The following is a 15,816-nucleotide window of genomic DNA, read 5'->3' on the forward strand; positions in this document are numbered from 1 at the left end:
GCGTGAACTTGGATGAGGCTCAAGGGTATACCCACTCGGCTAATGTGATGTAGCTCCAAGAAAGAAACAAATTGGCCTGACGTCTCATACGCTGCCTTGTCTTGATTGTGTGATGGCTTCTGTTGCTAATGTGTTACGATGGGTAGACCTGTGTGGGGAGGGAGACAGATGTGTGTGTGTGTTTGTGTGTGTGTGTGTGTGTGTGTAACACTGTGTAAGAGAGATAGAGAATCTAGAGAATGGGGGGAAGGGGCTCAGTCTGCAAGATCAGCACAAGTGGAATTGCATTGATTCAGTTAACTGCAGAGTTGGAGCGTGATGTGGAATTCTGTTTATCAAGGGTGGAGTTTACACGCTCAGCTCCATTTTGATCTCATTTTCCACGCCGTATTCATAGCAGGTCCCTGCTTTCTTACTTTTAGCAGCAGAACATTAAATCAGCCCTATATGAGCTGCTCAGCTACACCTGGAGTGGCTATGTCATTGTTTTCTACTAAGGTTTGTGTTCCTCGCTGTCGTGGAGTCCGGGATTAAATACTCATTTTAAACTCCCACTGCAATCATCTTTTGATCGATTGTAAGTGTTTCCAGTGGTCTTTTAATTATGATTATGCCGTTTTTCGCAAAAAACCCCCAACAAAAACGGTGTCTTTTTCTAGGAAATTGTTTCTGCAGCGAGCAGGAATTCATCAGTAATTCGGACGATTGGTGTGGAGTAAGCCTGCTCTCATTTCCCATCATCCCTTTATTTACACTCTCTACCACTATCTTCCAACCAAACATTCACAAAAATGGTGAGAAATATCTCAGCTGTCGTAGCTAGATCTCAGCACAGACAAGGAAAATGAAGACGTTATGGATCTAGTTGTCTGCAAGTGGATGCATCAGAATGGAGTGGAGCGGGGAGCTTGTGGCCCATCGATTGTGGCTTGTGCGCAACAGCTACAAGCTTTTTCAAACAGCATTTTTATCATCTGCTCCCGATTCCCAACGTTTTAATAAAGAAATACTCAGAAACACAGTTAACCCATAAGAACCCATGCTGACATTATTGTAAAAGATACAGATCAGATATGGATTCTGTGCTGCACTTGGGTTGTGGTCAAATACAGTATATATATATATATATAGTTTAGGGTTTTTACGGGTTAATTTTTTAAGAACATGTTAAAAACACCAAAAACACAATTTACATCGGAGTGGGACTTTAAATAACTTGTATTTTCCCCCCAAAAGGTGTAGCCTGTTATACTCGGATGTGATGGCACCGTCATTCACAATATTGGATGCAAGCAACAACATCATCTGCGTAAATCAGCGAGAAATGTGCAACACATTCAAAGTAAACACCAGCATGTGTTTCATATTCAAATATCTGCTGAATCGTTGCAAAATGCTTCTCGGATCTCAGCTCAGAATGTGATAAAAGGAACTGTGAGCCAGGAACAAGTCCCCCAGCTTTGTTTGTACGTTCTCCAACTAGATACTGAAGGACTTTTGGAATAAAAAAATGTTTTATTTTTGAACACATCACTATAGCACAGCCAGTCCCCTCTTTATTTAGAACAGAGTGGATGTATGCAAACGAACAGGCTCTATTTTAAACATCCGTTTAAAAATGGGCAGGCATTTCTTGTGCTTCCCTCTCTGCCACACTCTTTCCTCTGCTCATTTCTGTGTCTGTAGCTGTAGGGAATTTGTCTCTGAGGGTTTATCATGACTGCCTCACATACACCCTACTCCCAGCCTGTGGGTTTGTCATTTTGCTGATCCTGGCTCTTTTTCATATTTCAGTATTCTTATCATCCACCAGCAGTTAGATGATCCATTTCACTTACTTCTCAGAAGTGTGACTTCAGCCTTATTCAGTATCTACAGAAAGGCTTCAGAGAAAGAATGGATAGCTGAGGGTGTTTTTGTGGAGTGGAGGGGCAGCTAGTTAGTGACGGAGGTGGCGGTAGTGGTACTGGTAGTGCATGATGCTTTTTTTATCTAGTCAGCAAGGGTAAAATGTCAAGCATTTCTTAGTGAAGCAGCTCCATAGGATTCCATTCAAAGCTTTAATCTTAATTGAGAGCATCACACATTGATATTCCATAGGCTTCTTTGCCCTTCGCCTCTCAGCTACTTTCATTTAGAGGACAGCTGCACTGCACTACAGCATGGGGATTGCTTTGTCAGACAGCCAAGAGGCCAAAGGCAAGGTCAACCTCTCATTGTAATAGTGGCTGTACTATGGAGCGAAGGTATCACCTCTATGGTGATGTCACAGCGTTTGCATCATTTCTGAACCTTTAACAGTCAAACTAAAGCAAAAGTGTCAAAATTCATGTAAGCAGGAAAGCTTACAAATAAATGTCAACGTACAAACCAAATTCAGACGTTGCTAACTCGTTGGCATTCATCGTTCACACCGGGCTCAGAAACGCCTATATAAATGCTTCTTAATGAGCATTTCAGACTACCGCTTTCAAAACTCGCGCATTCAAAATGTCCATGTTCACACATCCCTACGCAAGTTTTTAAGGCCATTTCCGGGCACTACGTACAAAATAGCTATTGAACGCGGCATCAGTTAAATCAGTTGAACTTTGACCGATCAGGGACTCAGATTTGGTTGCGACGTGTGGGTAGTTCACTTTTCAAAACACTGAAGTGCCAACTGTTAGAAAATTGATCATGAAGAAAAAATTCATGTTGAAATTGGTGTAGTCCTGGTGGCTACATAGAGCCAGGACCTCCAGCATGCATTGGGGCAGTTTGCGAGTGTGAAGCGGCTGGAATAGTGGTCAGCATCGCTAAGTCTGTTTCTTGACTGGAGAAAGGTAGTGTGTAATCTCTGGGTGGGTGGAGTGCTCCTCCCCCCTGGTGGAGGAGTTTCAGTATCTTGAGGTCTTGTTCACGAGTGAGGGAAGATCAGATTTACAGGCAGTTATGAGGTCACTGCACAGGTCCGTTGTGGTGAAGAGAGAGCTGAGCCAGAAAGCAAAGCTCTCAATTTACCGGTCGTTCTTCAATCCAATATTCATCTATGATTAAGAGTTTTGGGTCTTGACCAAAATACACAAGCCTAAATATTTCATACAAGCGACCGAAATGAGCTTCTTCTGTAGGGTGTCTAGGCCCCCCTCTGAGATAGGGTGGTCATTTGGAGAGAGCTTGGAGTAGAGCCGCTTCTCCACATTGAGAGGAGCCAGTTAAGGTGGCCGGGATGCCTTCTGGACACCTCCCTGGGTAGGTGTTCTGAACATGTCCCAGTGGACAGAGGCCCTGGGGAAGACCAAGGACACGCTGGAGACTACCCTCCCCTCCACCCAGAAGAGCTGGAGTAAGTGGCCGGGGAGAGGGAAGTCTGGGCATCTATGCTTACACCGCTGACCCCTCGATCTGGTACCGGATGAGCGGAAAAAAATGGATGAATGGATGGAAGGAGAAATTAATATCTGTGGTTTGTGCCCAGCCGGATTTATATGACACCAAGTCTGTCATAAATGGGAATAGAGCTGTGAAAGAAAAAAAAATGAGTACATGCGCTAGTATCGTGTCGCAAAGGATGCTTTTTTGGAGCGTTCTTGAACGTAGCGATCACATGTCCGGTGTGCATGTGGCACAACTTGTCAATCTTCCAGCTGGAGACCAGACAGGTGATTTATTGTTTTAAAAGAAAGAAGCAGAAGTTTAGTTGTTGTTTGCTTCTTCTAAAAGTCGACTTTTCATTTTTAGCTGATAATTGGCTGCCTTTGCTCTCTGGCTAACTGTCAACTGTGTCATCAGGTAAAGTGAGGACAGGGGGAAAGTGTGGGAAGACTCAACGTTCCACCTTCCAGAGGTGATAAAAACAGATGGAAATAGAGACTCTCACGCGTCCATGCGGGAGCTGTTTACCTCCGGCTCCGCAGCCCCTATCTCTGAGGCTGAGGACCCAGCTCGCCTCCATTTCTCATGCACCTGCCTCAGCTCACTGCTGACGCAGATGTACTGTAAAGAGATGGCAACGCTGATAGGTGTCTATGTGCATGTCACAGTAGCCCCAGGGGGTAGGCCGGTCCTAAAACACAAAGACTGAAAGACAAACATCTTTTCCTCTGCCACGCTTTACTCATCCATCACTCTAATGTGTCATCCTAAACAGATTTGGGAGGAACTCCTTGATCTAAGTCTTCCTTTCGCTGCTGATGGAACACAGAAGGAGGATTAAAGTCTTTCAAAGATTTGTTATAAAGCACGCACGAAAAATACCAAGTTTCTACAGATAGAGAGTGGCTTCTGGCAGGTTTATCAGGTGATCAGTGTTTGACAAACCTTCAGAGGCTGCTCCTATTTCAAAGTCTTTTTACCTGGTTGTGTGGGAAAGCGCAACTCCCGTGCTTTCCACTCTTTCTATCAATCGACTGCAGCCGTATTGACCTAACACCTCAGCCGCCACTGACAAATAAACACGGTCCCTCTCCAGATGACACGGCTGCTGAAGTCCTCAGTGGGACGTTGCGAAAGAGCCTTTGAAGAAAAGGGTCACTTTATCACACAGGTCAATGAAACCTGTTCTCACAACGCAGTGATACTTTACTCTTTCCAATAGTATGGAATTTACCTTGTACCTAATCAGAAAACCTGAGAAAAGAATCCAAAACTTAGATTGGCTTTGCATTTCTGTTTTCAAAAGTCGTCTTTGAAAGGAGCCCATCCTTTCAAAGACGAGTGTTTGCTAATTCTGTTAAAGGTTTTACAATTGACTTTTTCAATTTTTTTGGCAACGTTATTTAGGGTAACATGACATGAAATGAGCAGTTTTGTGCGGAAAAGGATCTGCTGCTCCACGCATTAGTCAAGGCTCATGCTCTCCTCCTCAGAATTTAAAAATAGATCCACACTCTCACTCAGACACTTACTGTGACTTTCTGACCTTGCCTGTTTAGAAGACACTTGAAGCTGACACAGGCCCTTTAAATGCTTGACAACACAGCAGCAAACAGACACACAGATCCACTTCAAGTTAAAGCCTTTCTGAGCTTTGATGCTGTCAGCCTGTAGGCAGATAGGGAGGTTTCATCTTTGCTGCATAAGAAAGAACAAAAGCACAGGAAGTAGATAAATGGGCAGTTTTTAAAACAAACCCTTCCTAACATGTGATGCACAAGGTCAATATCCACACTCATTTACTCCTCTCTAACATCGAACTAAAGCTTTTTGACACAATTTACTGTTTTACACCAGTTTGGTCATTTGAATGACACTATATTGGCTCATAAGGCTGTTTAACAATCAGCTACAGCGCGTGATATATTGTAAAACTCAGTCCAATCCAACACATTATCAGAGCCTTTAAAATGTTTGTACGAACACTTGGGTCAGAAAGTCTTCACTAAAATTCCTCAAGAAACAGCAATCAAGGTTTACAGCCATGCCAACACTGGCTTCAGGCACAGAGAAGTGAAGGAATTGTTTTTTTTTTGCAGACTGATGCACTTGTGTGCATATTCTTAACGTTGTGAGTCTTCCTCAGTTTCTGTGTAATTTCAGGAAAATGTAAGCAAACATTTCAAATCCCTAATGTTTTATATTTCGGCAGCATGAAAATGTAATATTACAGTATATTATATTATATTATATTATATTATATTATATTGTAATATATTATGTTATATTACGTTATATTAAATTTTATTATATTATATAATTATTCTGCACAATACACCTAAAGATTGCTTAGTGATCTAAATATGAGTATTTTTAATAAAAACATCTGCGCTATCAGAGAAAAACATTTGTGATTATTTATATAAAAATCCCGATACTTGCCTGGTGATTTTTACACATTTAAAAATATAAACTACATGTAAAAAATTAGTAAGTCTTATTTAATTATGAAATTACATCACATGAGCAGAGGGAGGGAACTCTTTAATGTTGTTAATGGTACACGTTTTAGTGTTTTAACAAATACTGGGGGAAAATAGCAAAGAAGGATTTTATGAAGGTTTTTTTTCAAGGTTTTCACTGCATTTGGTGTCCTGTTTTTAAACTTTTTTGTGCACAAATTAACTTCGGATTTCGACTGATTAATGGCTAAATGTGTATGTAAATGAAGATTTGAGTAGTTGTGTATTAGAGGAAAAAAGACTCAGCCCTTGATATAAATTGAAATTGCCTGCATTATATTAACCCCAGACGACAACAAATAAACACATTAATAGGAAAGTTTACTTTAATCTGACTCAACTCTTTTAGACCTGACTGCTGTCAGGTTCGCTGCAAAATCCAGAAATCACGTGACGCAAAAAGGCATGACAAAGAGAAGCGCATTAAACATTTTAAAAGACACATTATGCTGCCATTTAGATGAATTCAAGAGCAGACATGGAGCACAGTCATTGATCTGCATCAGTTTGAAAGGGTTAAAAAGACATAATTAGGACCAGAGTAAAAGCAATTTTTTACAAATGGAGAAAACTTCAGACGGACCGAATCTTACAAATGTAAAAAAAAAACCTTGTTTCAAGATAAACCGTCTTATTTTCTGTCTTGCAACAAAAAATAATATTATCATAAACTTTTCTAAATTCAAAAATAAACTCGTTTAAGAAAATATGTTTTAGTTACAATAATTTTTTTCTGAAAATAAGAATTTTTTGTCAGACAATTTTTCCTTCCCCCACTGGCGGATTTATTTTTTGGGGGTTATTTGAAGAAATTTCTCATATTTAAAAAATTTTGACCTATTTTTAGTTCTTTGCAGTGCAATGACTCAAAGAACACAATGGACATTCATGTTTCAACTTTGACTTTTAATGACTTAGTTTTATTTTTGAGGTACGATGTTTTGGAATAAATATAGTCAAAAAGATGAAAGGCAGCAAACAAATGTTTAGTTATTTCCACAGATTTGTTGGGATCCAGTGATTCTGAAGTAGATGAAATTTTGTCAACTGCTTGTCATCAGAGGTCTAAAATTGTTTTGAATATTTTCTTTGAGTCATTTATTTTTGGCAGCTGATAAAGAGGTCTGTCTCTGAGCCGGGGATGCCTCTGCAGCTTTTGGAGCTGACTGTTCACATAGGAAGGTTGCATAAGAAAGTAAACATTGCAAACTACCGGTACACAGGAAATCTTATTGTTAATTTGCGTCTTTGGGCAGAAACTTTATTTGTCATCTTCTGAACCTGTCTAGTCCTGTTCCAGGTCATGGGGAGGCCGGAGCCTAACCAGCTTCTAGCCCGGCAACGACCGGGTACACCTTGGACAGCACAGGACCCGCAGAGACAGACAACCACACACTCACATTCGGGTTTTGAATCAACCTATGCAGCATGTTTTTTGGACTGTTAGAGGAAATTGGAGTTCCCTGAAAAAATCCATGCATGCACAAGGAGAACATGCAAACTCCACACAGAAAGAACCCAGCTGGGATTTGAACCATGGCCTTCTTGCTGTATGGCTTACCACGACACCACCCTAGACAAAAACATTTTCCACAAAAATCTGTCAGAAAGACTGTTGTTGTCTAGCGTAACAACCTCTGTAGTGGCTGGTTTTCCTTCTGCTGCAAACCAGTGTTTTTATTTTCTATTCAAAGTAAATGGAAAGGAAATGATCAGCCTCTTCTGGCATGGCTAACTGTTGCTGATAAGAAAAGTTAAAAACGTTGAATTGATAGAAATGAATCTCACACGTTTGTATTTCTGTTGCCTCACTGAAAGTTCTTTCCGAGTTATGAAAGCTTTTTTTTTGTAAAAGTACTTTACAGAATTAGATTGAAAGTTGTCCTTTTGAACCGAAACAAGCCAAAGACAAAAAAGGATTCTGAGGCTGAAAGATTAGAAATTCTGAACTTGTGATTCGTTCCAGAACTACTTTTGAAAACTGAGTTACTTCCATGATTTTAAATGGCAAAAAGCAGCTGGGAAGTTACTCAAAAATACTTGTATTTCTTTCAGGTTTCATGAAAGGTGACTTAAGAAAAGTAATATTTCTAATTCTGTTTAACTGCATGTATCAGATTTGAGAAAAAAATATATATTTAAAATACATTGCTAAATTCTGTGATTGTTGTTTTTGTAGTTCTTTCATCACATCTTTAACATTTTACTTGTAACCTTTTGTTTAATTTTTTTTTCTCAGTTAATTCCGCCATAAAGTAACCCAGAACAAAGTGCTTCCTTCATCTTTGGCCACAAAAAGAACAAACAAGCACGAGGGTTCACTATTGGACAAAGGCCTGCTTCTCCTTAAATAGATCCTTTATAAGCACGATGTTGGCCAACCACAAACTTCTCTTGCTGACAGTCTCGAAGCAAACGCTTGGCTGGTCCCCGGTTATTTAGTACAGGCTTAGTGCTTAACATGACTGAGACAGCCAAAGAATGACAGAATGGGTGTGTGAACCGGCAACCAGCTGCTCTAGTGTACAGTGGCCATTAAATCAGCTGGAAGGATAAGGAGCTTGGGTTTATATTGAGCAGAGGGCTTCTGAGAAACTTCAGGCAGGAATTATGACACAAGGGAGATGTTAACATGACACATTAGTGGGAGAATGACACACCCAATTCCAAGCAGGCGAGCTAGACTTCACCAAACACATGACACTGCTGCCAGTTCTTTGAGATTTAAACCTCCAGAGAAGCATAAGAAGAGCAGTAATGGCTGTTTTCATGTTGATTTCTTTAATCTCATTTCCCCATTTTATGAGTTCTTCAATGAATAGAATCTCTTCTCTCTGGGTTAAACCCTTAGGTTTCAAACCAGTGAAACCTTCTTTTTTTTTTTTTTTTTTTTTTTTTTTAATTTGCAGCGCTTTTCCCAAAAATCATAATGTCCTTTCAACCTCCACTCAGGCACATCTCTTCCCGGATGAAAGCGTGTTGCAGACAAAATATTTTCCCCGTGGACTAGACCCGCTTTCCAGGCTGGGCCAGAACACAGCGCTGGTGTCAGAGCAGGAGTTGACCCTTAATCAGCAAAACTTTGTCAACAGCGTTGCGCCACCATTGTCTTTCCTATAGATAGGTAGGCTGTGCTCTGAGGTCTGGGGGTTGTGGAAAGGGAAGAGGCTGTCAGAAGGGGGACAGAGAGTCTGCCTTAACCTCTGGCACTTGTGGGGGCACTACTGTGCACTAATGGACCCCTGTCATCATTACGGACAGAAACAGGAGGGCGCCTGCCAGCTGCATGACCCCCATAAAACAGAGCAGGAAATCCTTGCGGGGAATGAAAGGGAAAGACCTCCTCTCGTCTCCTCTCTTTTCTTCAGCTTCTTATTTATGCTGGCAAATTGCAGCGTCACACTTATGAAACCAGAGAAAATGGTGAGCATCCTCCAAAGGAAGACAAGCTGAGGTGTTGACGGAGCTGGAATGTATGGAAAGTGATTAGTCGTTTCAACAGCAGCGGTACAGGTCATTTACCCGTGTTAGGAAATCCAGTAAACTTGTTTTTTTTCACCTCTTGTTAACAAGCTCTGTCAGTTTTATGACTTTGTCGCACTAAGAGAAACCTGTATAATTATTACATGTATAGGATCACCCTTTGCTCTGTGACCAAAGTCCAGGGCCTGTAATGTGGTGGGACTTTGTCATGCTTCTGTCCCTGGAGTCTACTGAAACGTGACAAGCTCTTTATCACAGAAGCCTTCCTATCAGAACCCGGGAGTTCGAGCATAAACACGACGTCCCCAGGAAGTCGGGTTCCTTATTACTGTATGGTGAGAAGATAGCAAGCTTTATTGTAGATGTGGAGCTACACATTAATCCACTCTGCTGGAGTCTATCATGTGATTATATTAGTCACTACCAGTAGTATGGTCATAATTACCGTTGAGTGTGTCAGGATGTGGCAACATAAAAAAAGATTTAATAAAAATAAAAAAAACATTCAAACGTACGTTTCAATGTACAGATGTGTATAACCATGCATGAACAAACAAGCACGCATGAATGTCTGCACACGCCTGTGTGTCCATGGAGGCATCTGTGTGCGTGTTTGATGGCTGCATGATTCACAGTGTCACAACTTTGAGCAGAAACGACTGGACATCCTGAGCGGAAACCACAGCCATCGAAGCTGCATTTTCCTCCGACATCCACTCTCACAAAGAGTCACTTGACTGGACCCTCAGATAGGAAGTGAAAGAGGAAGCTCCTCGTCCATCCTGTCCTCCATCCCAATCTCTGCTCTGTGCTTCACGTGAAGCGGAGCTTCTAGACCGTCGCCCAGCATGACGCTGTGCGGTTGCAAAACAGCGGTGAAAGAACTGGCTGAGGCTGGAACTGGTTTACTGCTGAGGGTCAAATGTCTGGACAGTTGACACGCAGCCACACAGGATTAGTGAACCCCATTGATGTCAGTGCAGAATGCAGTGATTGATCAACTGTGTTTCTGCATAGCTGATAAAAAAAAATATCAAACATATCTTATCTGTGACAAAGCTGTGCAACCAGACAGCCAGGACGTATGAACAGCTGGGCCAGGAGATGGGCATGACATCCAAGAGACAAGTGCTCGTTTGGCCTGGCCTCCCCCCGTGGCTGCAGGCCTCTGGCTGTGTTCATTGGTGCCTGCAGCCTGGCAGCCTGCATTCCTCTGCTTCTCCCCACACAATGGCGAGCCTCTGCAGCATTCCTCTGTCTGTGTCGGCTGTCTGAGATGAAGCCAGGTCTGGGCGAACCCGGCACTCAGCTGCAAAGCTGGCACCATGCTTGCAGATGGCGGTTTTTACTGCAGAGACTAAAAGAGGGATAAATTGATTACACTTGACAAAGTTTAGAGTAAATGTGGGAAGCCATTACCACGTTTTCTACCTCATTTCATGTGCAAATTACTCCTGTTATGTGATTTTTTTTAAAGGCCTCAGCACGTCCACGTAAACAATTTTCACTGCTCTGAGTTCATCTCTTTCTGTTTTTTTTTTGTCTCACTTGTTCTGATGCCACAGCCATGCAGACACCTTTCCCTCCTGCTGACTCAGTACCCAGCCTCAGGCGCTATGGGCTCAGGGTGTTGGATAGCAGGGGGAAGGGAGGGAGGGGGGGCTGTGAGGCTCCCACATCAGGCGCTTTGGCCAATCACATGCAAGCGAAAAGAGCTGGCTAATCGTTTCTACGATGGCACACTGTCACACAGCACCACAAACCGCTCCGCTCGCCAACACTTCCACTGTATTATTCCACTGCTGCTTGGAAATCCACATGTGATGTAAGCAAGTGCGCAAATGCATGCAAAAAAAACAGAAGCTTCCAAAAAATGGCTTTTGTGCAGAATAGCTAGAAATGAAAGTGCACTTTACAATATGCAAATCGAGAGCATTTGCATTGATTTTGTCTCTTCAAAAATGCCACAATTTCATTATAAAGCTCTATTGATTTTTCTAAAACATCAAAGGATCTATACATTCAATGCATGTATTACAAACAGAGCTAACTCAAATAAAAACTAAATGAACTAAAGTGTGTAAAGCATGTTTTCTCTCATTTTGGGATGTTCTTTGCCAAACCGCTCCTGCTGCATCTATGATTTCGACCGTGGTCAAGGTATGGCGCACTCCCAGTGCACCAGGCGGGCCGTCATCAGGGGTTGGGCCTGCTGTCAGAAGGAAAGCGCTTTAGCACCTGTACTGCAACCTAAGATTTCCCTCAACAGACGGCGTAGGTCAGAGCTGTCGGGGGGGTCACACATGAAAAGAAGGGGCTGGTTTCCAGGCTGGATTGTGGGGCCACGAACACAAGCACCTGTCTGCTGAACACTCCCACAAAAGTGTCCCACCACATGTGGAAAAATGCTCTCTAAGATTTTTTCAGCGCCGCTGCAGAAGGCAATAAACTCAATTTACAATGTGACCACTTATCATGCATTATCATTCTGGCCTTGGAGCCATTACCGTCATCCAAATATTATTGTAGTCTTGAACTGGGAACGATCTGGGGTTTTGGAATTCTACTTGCTCCTATCAAGTGAGAAAAAATCCTGCAAAGCCAAGAAGCGTGGCGCTCTGAGCTGCTGCGGTGGTTGTTTTTCCCTTCCTCTGTTAATGAATGCAGAGGTGATCTGTTTGTCCGAGGAAGAGAGCAGAGGGGAAGCATGATTTCCACTGCATTTTATCTGCGCCCCACAGCCCCTGTCAGCGAGCTTTCTGTGCTTTCACATGCTGGGGTCCCACAGGAAACAACACTCCATGAAGGGCAAAGGTCAGGGAAAGACCATTCACCACTAAACTAATACACAGCTCCAGAACTGCTCCGAGCATCAAAAAAAGCAGAAAGTTGATGTCATTTTTGTATTTTTGTGAAATGAATTCATAGCGTTGCACCAATTTTGCATGATATGCAATGTATTTCATGCATTTTTCTTATTTGTTTTACGTGTTTTAAACCTATTGACTGCAACAATTGATTTAAAAAGATGGAAACAACAAGTTTAAAGTTCTTCTGCAGGGACAACAGCATGAGACATACTTTTAAAAAGTCACATTATGGTTTATTGAATCATCAATGAAAAACAAATTCGATTTTTAAAAGAATATCTGCCTTATTTGTATGATTGTAAAAGAGAAGCAAACAGTTAACATGTCTGTCCAGCAGAATCAGCTTCATACAAATGAAAGAAGTGAGATTTAAAAAAGTTTTGGCATAAAAAATGAATTTTTGTGTTTTTTAAAAAAAGGCAAAAATCATGAAAATGAAAATCAAGCATTGAACTGAAGCAGAGATTAAATGTATGTTAAGAAAAGCAAATATATTCTGATTTCAAGTATTTCTGTCAGCCAAAATACAGATATGCTATGACGGTATAAAATAAAAACATCTCATTCATACATGTCCTGCATGCATGTTTTGGGTTGCAATGATCCACTGAAAACTTGCTTTAACTATCATTTGAGTCTTTTCTCTGGATGATTTTTAAAAGAGGATGAAATCAACATGAATGGATCTTTGTGGAAAACAGCAAGCAGCTCATATTAAATACTCAGGAGAAGACGGGTTGTCACTGGTGGAGCCGGTTTCGTGGTAGCAGTTCGCCCCGGACAGTTTCTCACATTTGAGTTTGTATGCGTCCCTCTCTCGGACCAGCCTGCTGAGTTCGTGTTTCAGCTGCTCGACCTGTGACACCAGGCTGGTCTTTTCGTGCTCCAGGATGTGTTTCTGCTGCACCCGCTTGTAGCGGCAGGACTGTGCGTAACCTCTGTTTTTCAAGGTCCGCCGCTTCTGCTTCAGACGCATCACCTCGTCCTTGCTCAGGCCCCTCAGCAGCCGATTCAGCTCTCTGACGGACATGGACACCAGCTGGTCGTCTGAGAAGTGCATCTCGCTGGTGGATCGCCGGTGCGGTTGCTGGAGAGGGTGGTGCGCACCCACGACCTGCTGGGCCTCCGGCGACTGCGGGGACTCGCACCCGATTTCATCCTTGAGATATGTGTCCTGGCAGTGGCTGCTCGGGACGCCCTGCATGTCGGGGTGACCGGGGAGGCCCGCGTAGTGGTGGACAGGCTCGTTCAGGTGAGCGTAGCCCTCGTAGTCACCCTGGAAGGGCTGAGGGTGGTGGATGTGGGGCGCAGTGGGGTGCCCCTGCTGCGTCGCGTCAATGAGGGCCTCCATTGCGTCCTCGGGGGTCAGACCAAAAGCTTGGGGGTACATCTGATGAGGGTATCCGCCGTTGTTGTGCATCCAGAAGTGGTCGCCCCCGGGGGTGTTTCTCTGCTCGTGCGGGTTGATGTTTGGAGAGGAGGGCACCGAGTTGCACGGAGTGGTGCCAGGGGTGGAGGAGACGGAGTCTGGCCTTTGGAGCTGACTGCACGGCCCGACGAATGCGCGTTCCAGACTCTGCATCGTCTCCTTCTTCACGCCGAATTTCATCAAGTCAAAGTCGCCCACGAAATCCATGGGGATTTTTAGATGTGAAAGCGCCTCAGAGCTCATGAAACTGCAGCTGGCCTCGGCAGGGAGATCAGACAATTAATGCAATCACTCAGTTGCAAAAAAGAAAAAAAAAGTACTTTCCAACTTCGATTTGAGCTCAGATAAAAAAAAAAACCCTGAAGGTCTTCAGCCTCCCACCTCTTCAGACTGCGCAGTGGGATTCCTGGCTGCGCTGCTTACTCAGCTCCAGGAGCCACAAACTCAGACAGCCACGCTGGTAAACACAGGACGCACCTCTGCCCGCTCAGGAGAAACGGACTTTCTTCATAAAGCTTCTCCGGCGTGATGTCACGCCTGCCAGACTACACCTCCACGCTGCTCTCCAATGAAAACGCGCTGAAGAGGGCCATTTGCATAAAAGCTGCTCTTTCAAATTCAGAGTAGATTTCCATCTACAATACTTGCTCTTTAGTATTAAAACTCACATCAGAAAAACGGGATTTATAACTTTAAACTGCAGCACATAATTTAACCGTTGGTTGCTTTTTTTATGCTTCAATGTTTTTTTCTAGTAAAAAACTTTTAAAACTTTATGTTCAATAATGTTAGACGTATTCCTAACTACATAGGCCTAGTATATCTGATATATCTTTGTAATAATTTTGGAGTTATCATTCATTCATTAATTGTGACATTCGGCCTTAAATCAACGGAAGGGGCTGTAAATCAGTCATTCATTCAAACTGGGTTTTCGGCTCCGTGTCGCTGCTGAAACTGGTGAATACTGACATCAAGTGGACATAAGTGGAACTGCTGCTTTGCCAACGTTGGAGCCAGGAAACCAGCAGAGCTGCTACAGACAAACAAACAAATAAACAAAAAAGAGTATTGCAATTCTTTTAAGGTGCAGTCTACATTGTGGACCTGCAAAAGCCTTTGCATGGGGCACAGAATAATAAAAAAAATCACCTTGTAAAAATTATGAGAGAACATTAAACATTTCTTTCTAGTTGTGTTGCATTTATATCACGTTTTTGTCAGTATTTATCACAAAAAAGCTTTATCTGTGACTTGAGGGTATCTACCTTTCGATGCTAAATATAAATAATAATGTAAATGATAAAAAAATATTAATGTAAATCCAAGTGTAAAATGTAAATGTTACACGAAAAGTTATTTGTGAATAAACCTTGCATTTCTAAATCCTAAATAGAAATTTAAATGTTAAATATAAACGTTATAACTAAATGCAATCCTAAATATTAAATCTAAAAAATGAATATTTATCTAAATGTTAAGTTATACCTAAATGTAAATGCTATACATCTTATTTATTTAGAAATAATTTGTCAAATTAGTAATTGTATTTTTTATACTGAATTCCCTATCTATAACTAATCAGCAGTGGAGGTTTTAGGTATGGGCAGTTGCCCAGGGCACCAATTCAAAGGCGGCGCCGGCTCACTTGGAGCATAAAATTCTGTGCCACTATGGATTTCTATTATCTCTTTTCTTTCATGGAAACTATGAAACCAGCAAATCGGCGCCTCCTGCAGCTGCGCGCGCTGCCGGTCAGCCGACAGGAACGCATCACGCGGAGCTGCACGCGTTCCTTCAATTTTAGTCGTTTTGGGTGTCAAAACATGGAAATTTGTTCTCAATCAACCAGTTAAAAAGCAAATGCAACTTTAGAAAAAAAGCTGAAATAACCATCTCCTTTGACTACTTTTTTTTCAACAAAAGGAAATGATAACCATGTACCCTCTTGCAAAGGTTAAGCTGCAGTCAAATGTTTCTAATTATTAACCCTCATTGAACTGATCATCCACTAGATCCACATGTGTGTTGAAAAAAAAGACCTTTTAACAGTTTGCTGCATGTGACCTTTCAGGTCTTCCAAGAAAATCTCAATATGGAACAACATCAGCAATCTTCTAAGAGACGCATCTCTTGAAGTACACCAAATATTAAT

At 42.2% G+C, this 15,816-nt stretch overlaps 1 protein-coding gene across 1 annotated transcript; it reads right to left on the bottom strand.

Annotated features, from left to right (window-relative positions):
- Nucleotides 1-12,443: 12,443 nt before the first annotated feature.
- Nucleotides 12,444-14,158, bottom strand: LOC101164798 (transcription factor MafB). Its single transcript, XM_004069090.3, has one exon. It carries the CDS (start codon nt 13,902-13,904, stop codon nt 12,942-12,944), a length of 963 nt encoding a protein of 320 aa, XP_004069138.1. The 5' UTR covers nt 13,905-14,158; the 3' UTR covers nt 12,444-12,941.
- Nucleotides 14,159-15,816: the final 1,658 nt, after the last annotated feature.

Source organism: Oryzias latipes, chromosome 5 (assembly GCF_002234675.1).
Source record: "Oryzias latipes chromosome 5, ASM223467v1".
NCBI lineage: Eukaryota > Metazoa > Chordata > Actinopteri > Beloniformes > Adrianichthyidae > Oryzias > Oryzias latipes.